The following is a 13,322-nucleotide window of genomic DNA, read 5'->3' on the forward strand; positions in this document are numbered from 1 at the left end:
GGCTTTTTGGTACCATTCACAACTTTTGACAGTGGAAACGCAAATAATTGCGTACCGAACCGAACTGTACCGTACCGTACCGCTCAGTGGAAACGAGGCATTAGTCATTACTCTCTTATTTGATTAAAATAATAATAATATTGTGAAATATTTCTGTATTGCATTCTGGCATTCTAATATGTTGATTTGGTGTTAAAGGAAAAATTCGTATTATTATCAATGTAGAAAACAGTTGTGCTGCTTAATATTTTAGTGGAAACCGTAAAACTTTTTTTAAAACATTATAAATGTAACGCATCTTTGCTGAATAGAAGTATTAATTTCTATTGATTAAAGTATTCATTTCAATTCTAAGTCAGAGAATTGAATTGAGAATTGTCAGTGCGAGATTTAAACTCGCAATTACGAGAAAAAAAGTCAGAATTGCGACGAGTTTATATCTCTCAATTCTGACTTTTTTCTTTGAATTGTGAGATATAAAGTCAGAATTGCAAGACAAAACGTCACAATTATCTTTTAAATTGTTTTATTCTGTGGCGGAAACAAGCTTCCATATCTTCTTGATCCAGTTTTGTATAAAAATTCACGGTAGTCCAATCCAATAAGTACACTCTAAAAAATGCTGGGTTGTTTTAACCCAAATTTGGGTAAAATATGGACAAACCCAAATGTTGGGTTAAAAATGCAATTCAAAAATTTACAGTTGAAAGTGAAAGTTGAAGTTGGGTTAAAATTTGAAATTACATTTTTAACCCAACATTTGGGTTTGTCCATATTTTACCCAAATTTGGGTTAAAACAACCCAGCATTGTTTAGACTAGGAAAAACATCACTGACATCACATCCGAATTTAATTGCACGGCATTATGGGATATAGTACTGTGCAGCACACTACACACATTTTGGCATACTTTCTGTTTTAGTACACATCCCTCACCATTTTTTCAACAACTGAAAACGTAAAAAAATATATTAACGTCCCCTCTTCTATATTACAGGTTAAGGACAATATTGACAGCAAAATCCATCCTTTAAAAACCCACCAGAAAAAGCATAACATCAGCCACACAATTTTTTTAAACAAACTATAACTGATACAGGACACATAGTATGAGAAGAACTGCGAATTTCTCCTGTTTTAAAGGAATTGTGCAATTACGGATGTACAGGAAGTTCATTGTTCTTCCTGAATGCCGTCCAAGACTGAGATGACCACATGACTGGACTTGTTTACATGAAACCTCAATATGCTGACTTCATCACTGACTTTTACTACATTTGATTTCTATGGGTTGCACAAGTAGATACAAGACATTGCAAATTAAAAAAGCGAGGGTTTCAAATCAATCTGCTGGACTTTCTACCTTCCACCTTGGCTTTTGTCTCTCAGTTTACTGAATGCTGATAAGAGATGAATAGATTCAAGCGTAGACTTGCTGCCAGTGTGACCTATCAACCACAGTGTAAAGCAGAGACTTTTTAGTTTTACTGATTTCTCAGACAAGCCTGGACATGTCAATGAAAGACTAATGTGTGTAGAGGTACTCATGAAGTGCATGGTCACCCGTCCTTATCTCATGAACACACATACAAACATGCAAGCACAAGCACACTGAATTATTTAAGTATTTGCTCAGTACACCACATCTGTGTGTGTGAGTCCCGGATTTGAATTGTGAGATTCGTCAGCCATGGTCAAGTTTATCCTGCACAATCCAAACGCAAACGTGGCTGCATGACTGAGAAGCTTGCATTAGAAACATGAACAATGTGTCTAACTTTCCAAGTACTAGTCTAGATATAAAACACATTTGCAAAAGGTGTTGCAGTTCCTTCACTCTAGAGAAACACCTCAGCATGAGCAATACAGTATACAACTGGGTGTAACTAATATAGAGATTTATTTCAATGCTCAAAAGAAAATCTGTTATTATCATACCTCCTCATACATACAATGAAACAGGCTGATTTCAAAAACAATTTATTTCATTTCATAAAGATTCTGATGAAAATGCGCTAGTGTTTTGTGTAAATTTAAAAGCAAAAGGCCATTAGAGTCATTATTAATATTATTATTAATGAATGATATTGGTAGACTTTCTACCTCTTTTTGACTAATTGCAGACAATGAATTGAACATAGAATAATAATTAAAATATGTACAGTTATGTACCGTAATTTCTTCTCCCTAAAGTTTTGGACCATAAAACCTTGAGGTACTTGCCAAGCACACATAAAAGACGGCAAAGCGACAGATGTATGGCAGGGAAAGAAAGCCGCAGGTGAATAAAAGAGTTATGGAGGGCTTGTGTTGGGTTTATCTGACAAACATCAGCTTTTCTCACTGCAAAACTGCCGTGAAGGGACAAGCCATTTGCCTGTATATCTCTGAGAGTTTTGCATAAATTTACAAACCCTTAGGGAGTATGAGCTCCAGGTATCATTTAAAATTAAAATCTAGGCCACATTGACATAATGTAGAAAAACAAAGCAACAGTGGGACTATAAATCCATTTAAACTAATTTTAGAAAATAAGAAAATGCAAATTAAAGGTAATGTGTATTGTTTTTATGTGTTAAATACTTTCTTCTGTCCCAGTTTAATATGCTCTGTGTGTAAGTATCCTGACCAGCCCAACACAGCGACAGCTCAACCAATGACGTGAGTTTGGGGCGGGGCTAACTGTTTAGGTAACCAATGGCAGACAGGGGGAGTCTTCAGGAAACCTGTTCAAAAGCCAGTGTTGGTACTCAGTAAGTCATAACTTCAGAGAGCATTATAAAAGCCTCTTTGTAAATAAGCTCGCAGTAATTTGCCTGAACTTGCCATATCAGCACATTTAGATAAACACAGACAAATACATTGTCAATTCACATTCTGAAAAGCATCCCACGCAACCACATTGACTCAAAGCTAACTATTTATCCTTGCTGATGATGGTTTGCGCATATACAAAACATATTACTTAAAACAAAAGGTATGTCCTTGAACGGGATGGTTCTTCTGAACCCAAAATTTTGAATAATTTGCTTAAAGGTCCAATATGTAATAATTTTGTAATAAAATATCCAAAAATCACTTGCACAGTGTGATATATTTCCTGCAGTTGTGTACTTACAATATCCCAAAAGTCTCCAAAGATTTTTTATTTCAGAGAAATTCCAATTTTAAATAAGTGGCCGTCCCGGCCAACAAATGTCGCCTGTCAATGACGCAATATCCGCCTTAACCTCGGTTTCCGCTCGCACTGCCATGGCCATGACGTAACCATGGCGACAGACGTGGACAACTGGTAGTGCGTAACGTTTAGCGGCACGCAGTTCTTGTTTCGTTCAAACATAGACCATGGCAAGCAGACTTTGGGACAAACAAGGAGAACTAAAATGAGGATCAATATCAGCGTGGCGTTTTTGAGATGCCTAGAGCTCCACGTCCGCGACTAACTTGGACTTGACAGAGCTTCACGAGTCACGACTTGACAGCTTTATTAGACAGGTGAGCAAATGTACTACATACAACAAATCAATGTTATAACGTTAGCTCAACATGATGAAATGTTAGAATATGGTCAGTATGTTATTCTAATGTTGATCTAGCTTACCTTGCTAGTTTCGTATAGCAAACGAACTAACACGTAGAATAACGTTATAACTTTCAACACACATTTAAATGCAGTTTAGTGTGATAGTGTTACATTAGACCAAGTGAAGCAGCGCTGCATTACCTCACAAGTTTAATTCGTCTAATAAACTGACCTGTGTGTGTAATCCAGCTCTAAATGTCCTTATTCCTTTCTATTCGCGGGACTCGCGTGTAAGTCCCGCGGATAGTATCACTTACAGTGTTATGAAGCAGGTCGCGATTGCTAAAGAGACGATATCTGTCTCTTTCGCAATCGCGACCTGCTTCATAACACTGTAATGTTAAAAAACATGAAGGTTTGCACTCATCCATAAACATTATTATATCCATCAGCTTGACAGCAAGTCCCATCATTCAGCTGTTCACTGCGTCATACACATACGCCTTTGTTATTGTTGGAAACTGTGCCCTCTTGTGGCGAAAAAACTTACATATTGTATCTTTAACACTTTTCTTTTTTTACTCACATGAGGATGAGTAAATGATGACAGAATGTTTTATTTTTGGTTAAACTATTCACATTATGATCTAAGAAACAAAAAAATGATGAGAATGAACGAATGAGAGTTCGAAAGAACGGAAAAGAAAACAACAAATAAACAGCGGGGGGAAAACGAAACAAAGACAGGATTTGAACAGGCATTCCTTATAAACACGCCAAAAATGAAGGTTGAATAAACACTGACTGAACGCTGACCAAGCGGCCCGTCTGTCTCCTCCACACCAACCATCCAGTGTCATCGCATTACACTCAGCCTCTGGTATGCTGAGCTGAGGGTCATGGTAGTGGGTAAAAAGACACCCGAAATGAACATTTTGTCATCATTTACCCACCCTCAAGATGTTTTTCCTACCATGGAAGTCAATAGGCTACCATTAACTGTCTGTTTTCCAACATTCTTCAAAATATCTTCCTTTGTGTTCAGCAGAAGAAAGAAACTCATGCAGGGTTGGAACAACTTGAGGGCGAGTAAATGATGACAGAATTCTCATTTATGGGTGAACTATCCCTTTAATCCAGTTCACAATAAAGGCTCGTAAACAACTGAACGCAAACAAGCGGAATGACAGTTTAACCAGTGAACAGATTAAAACATGTCGGATTAAGAAACACTCCATTAGGAGAAAATAAAAAGATACACTTTATTTTACTTTTAAACAGACTGGGCCAATAAAAGTTAAACCAATCTTGTTTCACTTAGGCCTAGTTTGCTTGATGTCAAACACAGCTTAACTTGCTCTATTGCATCTGAATAACAACTATAACAAACCACACACACAACCATTGAACATTTTGGACACACTCACTCATTTTGTAAATAGTGTGTTAGTGTCCGCCCACTTTTTCAGCAGCGTTGGATGGAAAGTAATTTTTCTATAAATTTTTTCCTATAGAGATATTTAAAAAGCATTATAAGAGATTAACTAAACCAACGGTGAATCACAGTATTACACATTTTTTATGTGCTTTTTAATGTCTTTACCACAAATTATTGGTCAGGAAATTAGCTAAATTTGAAGGGATAGTTCACCCAAAATGAAAATTCTGCCAGTAATTACTCACCCTCATGTCGTTCCAACCCCGTAAGACTTTCGTTCATCTTCGGGACACAAATTAAGATATTTTTGATTAAATCTGAGAGCTGGATCACTCCTCCATAGGCTTCTTAACGGATCGAAACTGACCGGCCGAAAAGTTATTAAAGACATCGTTAAAATAGTCCGAGTGACTACAGTGGCTCAACCTTAAGTTTATCAAGCGACGAGAATACTTTTTGTGCGCAAAAAAACAAACAAAAGTAACGACTTTATTCAACTAATCCTTCCCTGTTTCACGTGAGATTTCACGTAGTGATATTGCGCAAAACTTCTAGGTTGCACGTCACGCATCACACACATGACCAGCGTCGGCTAATAGTGAGCCTACGTGCAACACAGAAGCTTTGTGCAGTTTCACTACGTGAAATCTCACGGCCCACAGAGAAGGAAATGAATAGTTGAATAAAGTCGTTATTTTTGTTTGTTTTTTGCGCACAAAAAGTATTCTCGTCGCTTGATAAACTTAAGGTTGAGCCACTGTAGTCACTCGGACTATTTTAACGATGTCTTTAATAACTTTTGGGCCGGCCAGTTTCGATCCCTTAAGAAGCCTATGGAGGAGTGATCCAGCTCTCAGATTGAATCAAAAATATCTTAATTTGTGTCCCGAAGATGAACGAAAGTCTTACGGGGTTGGAACGACATGAGGGCGAGTAATTACTGGCAGAATTTTCATTTTTGGGGTGAACTATCCCTTTAACCAAATGCACTACTTAAAGTCCCCAAGTTACAACCAACTTTACTTCCGTGTTGTGACGTATTTCCAAGTGAAAGGGGATTTTGAATAGAGGGCTGGATTTTATTTTAGCGGATTTTTATTTTTGTAGGGGATTGGTTGAGGATATTCAACCCAAGCCGTCAGCTGTAGAAACGCCATTCCAGAGCAGAAGCAAATTTTCAGATTTTGATTAAAGATTACCACGACAAATGTGTATGAACTTACACGGATTAATTGTTCACCACAAGACTAGTAATGTGTGCTAACAAAGAAAATAGTGTCAATTTCGATTTCATGACGACTTTGAAAAGCCATTGCTGTCTCAGAAAACTATCAAGACAGAAAGAAGTTTTTGGCAGAATATGGGAAGTTTGATTCAGAGTGGTTTAGCAGAGTTGTGTGTGGAGTGATGAATCAATGAAACACGAGTTTCATGGTGATGCTCCAGAGAAAATCTGCTGAGAAATATAATAATAAATGCATCTCTACCACATGAAGGAAGAGACTAAGAAGAGACTGTGTCATTGCACGAGGAGCTGCTGGTAACTGAGCTACTTCATGCTGTGGAGCACAAGAGAATATTGCAGAATGATTTGCTTCCTACAATTGAAAAGCTGTTATCTAAAGAGGAATGATCAGATGTTATTTTCCAGCAAGACAATGCTCCTGCCCAAATTGCAAAGACAACCCAGAAGTGGCTTGAGAACAAGTCCATCAGGCTCATGTTTTGGCCTGGTCAGAATCCAGATTTGAACCCAATAGTGAAACTGGGAGACATTTTTCAACTACTCATGAACTGTTTGAAGCCGTTAACATTGAGTGGAACAACACTGACTCTTCTTCCTGTAAAGCTGTCTGCAAGTTGGGAAGGCTAATCCATGCTAAGCTACTTTATCAACAGAATTTGTGCAATTCTTGCTAATTTCCTGACCATTTGTTACTAAAATGATTAAGACCATTAAATATTTTGCCTTGGTAGATTTTAAAAAAAAATTGCCCTGGAGTGTGAATGTGTGTGTGTGTGTATATATATAGACATTCGTTTACGTCATTTGCAATGCTTCATGGGAGTCTGCATTCTCCGCAAGCTATTTTGATGCTATTTTCTCACCGCGACCGTCTGATTGGTGGAATTTTTGAACAGCATCATGGATACTGTAGTTTTTCACCCCAAATTCAGTTGTTAAACAAGATTATTAAAAAGTTGTGAAAAAATACGAACAGATGGCTTCCACAAAATACTAATTATCAAAATCTATTATCAAACTTGCCATTTTTAAATATTTATAAGTTATCTTTCAAGTAATCAATTTCTTTATAAAGAAATGTAAAATATGTTTTTTACCTCTGGAACATGACTGTTGCACTCTATTATAATAATTGTCCATTATTTTTGGAATAATCGGAAAAAATCGAAAACTATTAAAAAAAACATAAAAAGTAGGAAGTGACCAGAAAATGTGAAATTATATTTAGTAAATCAACTTCATGAGGTGCATTCTGGGAAGGAGTTCACAGTTCACATTCCTTCACTATCTGGTCCAACTTATCTATTAATAATATATGCATTAATTAATATATAATTGATACTTTTTTTGAATAATATTAATTAAGTATTTTAGTTTCATAAAAACAGTTATACATATGCACAATTATGTATCTATAAAACGTATTTAAGAACATTTAAGTTTGTTTGTTTGTTTGTTTATAGTTTAACGCCATGCCAGCTACCCCAGCAATATTCATGCGGAGAAAGAGATTAAAAAAGAACGATTAAAATAGGTTTTAAATTTAGATCTTGGATACAAATTCTAAAACTAGATCTGGTCTTACATAATTTTTTTTTTTAAATCATAAGAGTCAAATGAAAAATAAAGAATTCTAACAGAGTTCAACCTATCACAGTCCATCAAAATATACTTCGATGATAATGCATTCTGGAACCAGAGCCATAAAGGAGAGGCATTTAAGTAAAAACGTTTGACTAGTGGTGTATTTGCATACAAAACACATTGAATTTCATAATTTCAAAATATATGCATTAATATAACTACATCAACCAAACTGTGTCAATCTGCACAATGCTCTCTGTAGTGATGGGATCAGAACTGACCTGTCATGTGGGACGGGGATGATGGAGGACGTGTGCGGGTGTGGTGTTTCGGGAGATGGAGGGAGAGGTCCTGGGCCTCTCAGTGGGCTCAGAGCCTCAATGTGAGTTTGGTCTTGTAGCCTGATGCCACTCAGGATCAGGTGATGAGCAGGACAGCCGTATTTAAGGACCCCACCTGAGCTCTGTTCGTCCTCTTCTCTGCCACATGCAAACTGAGAAGAAGAAGAAAAGAGAGATATACTTCTGCTTTACCAGATAGCACATGGGTCCAAAGAGACTGAGACAGGAATTCAATTCGGTTTTAGTCACATAGTATAACTTTTCCTTATATTTATTTAGGATGGGTGTTTAGGATATTACAGACTTATAGACAAGATGGCTTGACAAGAATTTTTTTCTCTCTGGGTTGATCTCTTGAAACAGAAAGTTGGAACGGGAAATGTTGAAGGGATTGTCCCTTTTTTTTTAAATGCCAAAAGTTAATCATGATTTGCTATTGCTATTGTCAGTAACAGGTGGTAATACAGACATTCTCTTTCCAGGAAAATATCAATTCCAAAATGTGGACAGTCCAAGATGAGTCATCAATAATTTTGGTCCATTTTCCTGGATTTTTTTTTTTTTTTTACTTCCAACATGACTCAAAAACATTTAAATTAAACCGTTACTATTATTGAAATCTAAATAATCGAGCTCTGATCTAAAAAAATTAATATGCTTAAAATATGGTTTTTACTTCTGGAATATGACTGTTGCACTCTAAACATAAAATCAATATGTAAACTAAGATCAAGTTTATTGATATTGATAAACATACAGATCTTGAAACCTTTGGAATCACAAAATGATTTTGGATAATATATTTGACTTTTTTTTTTTAGTTCATTGCTTAAAGCTGCAGTCCGGCATTTTTCCTCTTTGTCGCCATCTCTGTTCGAAATCTGCAATTGCAGTCATTCGCGGAATTATCAACTTTACGTGGGTTGTAGTTCAACACCCTCGACACGGCACAGCGCGGATGAACACAATGTTTGAGGAGAGTGTGCAGCTGTCAGTCACCGCGCCGATGTGGATATTGTCATTCAGAATCACAGATTATTCTTTTTGGAAGTATGACCAACATAAGAATTTTCACCGGGAAATGTCATCTGAACTAGTAAGAAACATTCACTTTTGTTCTGGTTCTGACATTGCAGTAAATCGCGCTGATTAAATCTAACAATTGCTTTAACAACAATTATCATTTCACGCAAAACCGTGCAAAGTAGCTATACTATGTTCTCTAATTGTTAATGTTAACAACGTCAGCAAGCATTGCGTGACTACATCATGTAATGTCCTTCCGATATTATCCTTGTTTTCGCATGGGTCCGGTTGCAGTCTCTTTTTTTCTGTAGCCACTCCGAAGTCCGAACGAAGTCTTTTGCATTTTACAGCGGGTGAGTCTCTAGTTGTCACTGATGATGATCGTCGTTTGAACCTTTCTGGATCCGCCATCATATTGATAAGTTTAATAATTATATCAAGTGCTGTGAGAAAAGGCTATAAATCTCTACCTCCAACATCCTCACACGTAATATAGCTTATACTAGCCAAGACTCCTTCTTTATGTGTACAGATGTGACGTAATGACGCAAAGACATGCTCGAATCTCCCGCGGAAATCCACCAGTACCACTAAAATTAAAAACATTATTACAAGCTTACCGTTTTGCATCGAGCTAAGGCAAGCAGATAGTTTTGAACACTGGCTGGTTATGTATTTTATCAAATATGTATTTTGGATAATTTTTAACCCAAAAAAAGCTACGGACAGCAGCTTTAATAATACTACCAATTTGTGTTCATAAAAAAATGAATATCGCCGAATATTGTGTTGGACAACGGGAAGTCGAGTCAAAGAGGTTGAGAATCACTGATCTATGCTAAAAGTTTATTTATCCTCAAAGCTGAAAAACATTGACCAAAAGCAACAAAACCTCAATATTGAATATGCTTTATCTAAAATCTAGGGCCAAGATTAAATCTGAATTTATGAAGCATCCTGTCAGTTGATAGTATGACAAGATATTGTAGTCGTGAATTAGTTGCATTACAGGCAGAGTTGCATTGCCTGCACAGCTCATATCGGCCAAGTGCACGTTCATCAGAGCAGATACATTATATGACGCGTCATCATAGAAGGGGGCGTGTCTCGAACTCCTACACTTCACCGAACAGAGCGAAATTAAACGCCGTTCTAAAGAGAACGCTCATACGTTCGAAGGAACTGAACGACGCATATCATTACTTCATCCAATAATTCATAAGCAATGCATAAACCATGACTGCTACAATAAAGTAACTTTCTTTTCCTAAAACACAACGTAACTTGCATATAAAAGCTTGTTTTTTCGATCACTATATATCCTAGAAAGTCACCGTGCGACGTTGAGAGGAAAAACCAAACAGTGTTCCTGTAAAAAACAAACCCTTCCACCGGCTTCAGCTCGCGTTAGATAAACTATGGGGGAGGGGTGAATCAGTTAAATTTACCAACACAACCCCCTGGTTTTTTTTTTTTTTCGTTTAAACTTTGAACATGCAAGTTAAGTCGCCATCTTAAACCGTGCAAAAACAGTTAACGCCTCGCGATATTAACATCGACGACAGTATAACTGCATCGATGAAATTAAATTGCAGTTACTTCACAAGCCATTTTTCCATGCAAACTTGCGAAAAGCAGAGCTGCCATCGTACAACTCCATCATAATTGCCGACAGTCGTTTCGACTTGTTTATAAATGCAACAAACTGTCAAATAAGTGTAACGTTACGTATGCAAAACTTGAGTAAGCATCACTTACTTTCTTATGAATGTAGTGCATCTCTCTCGTTGAGGTATAGTAATGTCCATTTGGAGAGATTTCCTTGCCAAAATTCCTGAAAGCACCTTCATGCAGCGCTTTCCCGGTGACAGGCTCGAGAAGCCGTTTGGAAGTCATTTTCAACCTGGATCAAATGTGACTTCACAAGATCACCAGCTTTCTGTAGACTTTAGTGCTGAGTGGGATAAGATGCATTTAACAGTATTGTGTGGACTACGACTCACTGTCGAGAGTGTATGTCACTACGGACCCTAAAAGCAGCCGGTAAAAGGGGATAAAAATGATTGTTTTGCTTTTCTCTCTCGCCGAACTAGACGCCACGCCCACTCTATCCTGCGCGTGCAGCCAGGCGAGATTCGCTCGGCCACTCCCCTCATTGATTCTGATTGGCTCTCGACATACATAAACATTCTATTTAGGCACGCGGCCATCGCAGACCTGCAGCTGATTGGTCGTTCGGCAAACGTCGGAGTGAATATTTTCGAGGGTTTAGGAGGTGTGTCTCGATGGTTTGCCGGCCGGTGCAGACAGAGAGGAAGAGGAAAAAAGCCCCGGTAAAAATTGACGCACTTTTAAAACGAATTGTTTCTCAGTTTGAATGTCGATTCGCGGCGATACAAATAATGAAAATATTCACTCTTCTAACGCAAAACAATACAAACATGACTGGGAAATACTTTTAAAGAGTATCTGCGCTATTCTCTGCCAAAACACACACACATGATACACACACACACCTCAACCTCAAACCAGCCTAAACTGGTTTGCTGGTTTTAGTTGGCCTATCAGGCTGTGTTTAGAGGGGTTTTGGGCACTTGTCACCCCGTTCAGGCTGCTGGGAGACCATCTTTAAACCAGCTAAGACAAGCCTACCAGTCTAACATTTTTTCAGCATTGTCTTCAAAACCACCACCCATGCCATGTGCAGCTCACACTCGAAATGTTAATATGTCTTACGTGATGGTGCACATTTTATGAACCTTTGTTACTTCTATAAATTTCTGTATTCGTGCAATATTTAACAAGCATTTTCAAAAAACATTACTGGTGTGCACCTTGTGTCAAAACAATGGCACTGACTTATTTTAAGATATGTCAGTGCAAGCTGCTTTCAGTTAAAGGGGTAGTTCATCCAAAAATGAACAGTCTGTCATTAATTACTCGCCCTCATGTCGTTCCAACCCCATAAGACTTTTGTTCATCTTCGGAACACAAATTAAGAACTTTTTGATTAAATCAGAGTGTTTTCTGTCCCTCCATTGACGGCTACACAACTACCACTTTGATGCTTCAAGCAGGTTTAAAAGTAAAATAAAGTGTATCTTTTTTTTCATCACTTTATTTAGATTTTCTCCTAATGAAGTGTTTCTTAATCGGGCATGTCTTAATCTGTTCACTGGTTAAACTGTCATTCCGCTTGTTTGAGTTCAATTGCTTGCAACTTTTCTCGTGCGTCGGGTTCAGTTGAGCTTCTGTTTATGTTTGCTGATCAATGTGAATAAAAGCCTAAATTAAATCTGTTCATCATGCAAAGCGATCGAGTCTCTTCAGAACATTTGGACTAAACCACTCAATTCAAATGGATTAGTTTTACGATCTCTTTATGAGTTTTTTGAAGTGTCGGTTGCGTAGCTGCCAATCGAGAGACAGAAATTACTCAGGTTTCATCAAAAAGATCTTCATTTGAGTTCCGAAGATGAACGAAAGTCTTACGGGGTTTGGAACGACATGAGGATGAGTAATTAATGACAGAATTTTCATTTTAGGGTGTACTATCACTTTAAAACAGCTCAAACATGCATTTTAGTCTGGGACTGGGTGTCTGTGAAACCCGGGGAATATGTTCTCCCACCTTATAAACCCATCAACAAAAGCCTTTTCAAAAGCTCAGTCTCCAAAGATACACACATGCTATATTACAGTGGAATAGTCGGCACACAACCAGTCATAAGGTGCAACTTTATTAAAAAAGTAAAAACAAATATTTATATGAATGATTTTTTTTATAGAAAACATTACAATCTTTTGCACAGAATATTACTAAACAGATATTTTTTATACACCATACTCTGTGTTACACTTTGGGTGGACCACACATCAACTCAGTTAAGCCAAGGACATATGCTGGGGAAGCAGTGTTACTATGTACACACTTCACAACATACAACCTAAACAGCAGAAGTAGAAAACTTTCATTGCTTTTTATAACATCAATACCAGAGCTTATATAGTTATGTTGCATTGCTGTATGCTCTATATACATGCGATTTGGTCTGTTTCAGTATGGTAGAATGTCCTTTTTTGTTGAACCATAAATGGTCGGGTGCATCACGTCAACGTATGTCATCTGTTTAACGCAAGCAGGTGGATTTTTTTATAGATAT

The 13,322-nt window shown here is 37.4% G+C and overlaps 1 protein-coding gene across 2 annotated transcripts in view; it reads right to left on the bottom strand.

Annotated features, from left to right (window-relative positions):
- Positions 1 to 11,256, bottom strand: part of slc2a4rg (SLC2A4 regulator) — a 67,416-nt gene extending 56,160 nt beyond the window's left edge. For both annotated transcript variants that reach the window (XM_056235295.1, XM_056235294.1), the window contains exons 1-2: positions 10,918 to 11,256; positions 8,074 to 8,285 (exon numbers count right to left, since the gene is read on the bottom strand). In XM_056235295.1, the coding sequence (XP_056091270.1) occupies positions 8,074 to 8,285; positions 10,918 to 11,055 (350 nt within the window). In that variant the 5' untranslated portion in view covers positions 11,056 to 11,256. The remainder of the gene's footprint in view (positions 1 to 8,073; positions 8,286 to 10,917) is intronic.
- Positions 11,257 to 13,322: the final 2,066 nt, after the last annotated feature.

This window comes from Rhinichthys klamathensis, unplaced genomic scaffold (assembly GCF_029890125.1).
Source record: "Rhinichthys klamathensis goyatoka isolate OS25496 unplaced genomic scaffold, OSU_Roscu_1.1 h1tg000419l_1, whole genome shotgun sequence".
Classification (NCBI taxonomy): domain Eukaryota; kingdom Metazoa; phylum Chordata; class Actinopteri; order Cypriniformes; family Leuciscidae; genus Rhinichthys; species Rhinichthys klamathensis.